This window comes from Bidens hawaiensis, unplaced genomic scaffold (genome assembly GCF_021521415.1).
Source record: "Bidens hawaiensis isolate Kalapana, Puna unplaced genomic scaffold, B.hawaiensis_p1.1 tig00051234_1, whole genome shotgun sequence".
NCBI lineage: Eukaryota > Viridiplantae > Streptophyta > Magnoliopsida > Asterales > Asteraceae > Bidens > Bidens hawaiensis.
The window spans coordinates 1-2,845 of record NW_027499165.1 but is presented as its reverse complement, the minus strand read 5'-3'; the positions used below and the strand labels follow the sequence as shown (position 1 = coordinate 2,845).

At 37.0% G+C, this 2,845-nt stretch overlaps 1 protein-coding gene across 1 annotated transcript; it reads left to right on the top strand.

The window, feature by feature from the left end:
• The first annotated feature begins 307 nt into the window (after positions 1–307).
• LOC143598895 (tobamovirus multiplication protein 1-like) lies at positions 308–2,763 on the top strand. Its single transcript, XM_077076989.1, has 6 exons — positions 308–488; positions 1,757–1,847; positions 1,944–1,996; positions 2,092–2,184; positions 2,266–2,337; positions 2,650–2,763. Exons 1-6 carry the CDS (start codon positions 333–335, stop codon positions 2,746–2,748), a joined length of 564 nt encoding a protein of 187 aa, XP_076933104.1. The 5' UTR covers positions 308–332; the 3' UTR covers positions 2,749–2,763.
• The last annotated feature ends 82 nt before the right edge of the window (positions 2,764–2,845 follow it).

Below are 2,845 nucleotides of genomic sequence, written 5' to 3'. Positions count from 1 at the left end.
AATACCCGTGTAATACACAGGTACAAAGATAATATAAACTTAAGGGGATCTCATTGTCATTGTCATTGTCATTTTCTTCCTTGCTCATTTATTTTATTATTTCCTTTGAATAAAGGTCGACATATCCAAAGAATCATACAAGTGTGTTGCAACAAAATATTATGTTGTAGGTGAAGAAGGAAGAAACAATCAATCAATCAATCAATCACACTATTGATTAGCCCCAAGTGTTAGACGAATGAATCCTTAATTTGATCCACAAAAACACGTGTGTAGTATTATTGAGCGTGTTTGTAATTAATCGTTGGATCGAGTAGGGTTTGTATTTTGTAATGAGGAGGCGAATGCTACTGAGCATACCGTCGCCGGAGGAATATTCTTCGATGTTGAGCAGCTGGTGGGATGAGGTTAATGAATCAAGCAAGTGGCAAGACGGAATATTCTTCACTCTCTGTGCCTTTTATGCCCTTGTTTCCATCATAGCTCTCGTACGTCATCTCTCTCTCTCGGGTTGTTTGGGTTTTCTTTCCTGGGAAAAAAAGTGACCCGAGGTGGGTCCACTTCGGCCTTTTTTGGTATTAACTATTTCGGGTCCAGGTTTTTCGGGTATACAAGTTAGGTGCCGTTTGTTTTTCCACAGAGGCACTTCTCCACCTTTTTTGTCTGCACTGAGAAGAGGGCGCGCCGACGTTGGGCTCTGCAGTGTGTTTGTTTTTTCGAAGACGTTTCATTAAAAAACGTATTCCATCAGAACTCCCAAACCCTAATCCCCTCCTCTCTCCACTGCCGCCCAACTCCCCCACCGAACCCCGTCGCTCCACTGCCGCCCTACTTCCCCACCGCTGCAACCCCGTCGCTTGCCGCCGCCTTTCTACCTCCTCTGGTGCATTCCGACTGTATTCATACAGTAAGGACCAAATAGAAACATATAATAATAATAATAATAATTGTTTCTTCCGGTGCTGAATTGGAAGAAGTCAACGTCATCTTCTTCTTCGTTGACTTACCGGAACACAGTACCTGATGGAGATTGAATGCTTATTAATTGATTTATAGTTTATGTATTGATTTGTTATTCTTTTGATTCAGATTGAAGTTGTTTAATAATGTTGTTGATCAATTAATATGTATGTTTCACTCATGCCATTGCTAATTTGCTAACAAAAGAGAAATTATTATTATCAGCTTATTTTAGCAATCTGCAGATGTTAAAAAACAAACAATCTTCTTGTTACAGACTGCAGAGTTTTGGTCCACCTCTTCTGCTACAGATGTTGGCAGATGTGGTTTCGCAGTCTTCTGACATTTTACCTCTGAAAAACAAACAGCACCTTAGTTGGGTATTAGGTTCGGGTTCGGGTTTTTCGGGTTTCGGTTAATCAGGTTAGGGTTTTTCGGGTATACAAGTTAATCAGGCGTCTATTAATTTGGGTTCAGGTTTTTCGGGTATTTAGTACTAATTCAGGTTCTGGTGGCTTTGGTTTCAGGCCGGGTTTCGGGTTTTGGTTATAAATGACAGCACTAGTTTAGGTTGGTCCAGGTTGGTCGGGTTCGGGTTTTTTCGGTATTCACTATTTTGGGTTCAGGTTAATCAGCTTCCAGTTTTTCGGGTATACAGGTTAATCGGGCATCTACTAATTTGTTGACAAAACAGAATTTGCATCTTAATGTTATGTTTGAAGGTTTAATTCGTGTTTGGAACTGTACAACTGATGAACTAGTACTGATTGTTTTGAGTTTGTGTTTGTGATTACAGATTCAGTTAATTAGGATTGAAATCCGGGTGCCGGAATACGGTTGGACAACACAGAAGGTTTTTCACCTCATGAATTTCATTGTAAATGGAGGTAGGTATAAATATAATCTGAAGAGTTCATCAAACTATTATCTTTGAAGATTATCATCTGCATCGTGTAATATGTATGTGATTATTCTTTCTGCAGTGCGCGCCATTGTTTTCGGATTTCATATGCAAGTGTTCAATTTACATCCACATGTGAGCATGCTGAATCAGATTCCAGCTTCAAAGAAAGCGAATCATTAGTTTATTCAAACATTGATAACTGATTATTTACAAATTTTTGTTGTTAGGTTTCCATATGGGTGCTACTCGAAGTTCCGGGACTACTATTCTTCTCAACGTATACTCTCCTTGTCCTATTTTGGGCTGAAATATATCACCAGGCATGTGAAAATCTGAATTTGTATCATCCTTTTTAATCTTAAATATATAATTTTTTGATATGATCTTTTTATGATAATCAGGCTAGAAGTTTGCCAACAGATAAACTCAGGACTACTTACGTGTGTGTTAATGTGGGAGTTTATGTCATTCAGGTTAGTTGCATGTACATTTTACACATTCATGTTTTATTTGCGGTGCAATTGTGATCCATTTACGTATTAATCAGTTGATTTGGTTATGTTTTACTTTAAAGAGTCAAAACAGGTAAAAGAATAGCTCAAAAAGGAAATAAAAACTTTTTTTTCACTTTAAATCACTTAATTCAGGAAATTAGATACTTGAAATAATATAAAAAAAATTCAACAAAATGTGTTTCTTGTAAAACCACCTCTAGAAAAGACCGTTTGATGTATCATTTCGGTTTATATGTAACTATTTATACCTAACATACTTGTTTGTATCAGGCTTGTATTTGGATATACCTCTGGATAGATGACAACAGCACGGTTCAATTTGTGGGAAAAATATTTATTGCAGGTTCGTTTGTTTTAGCTATTGTATAATATCTCAAGCTTGTGTTTTAAAGATCTAAACTTGACCCTTTTCCCTTTCCTTGAGCTTATAAAAAACTGAGTTAGTTTAATGAATAAATTACACTTT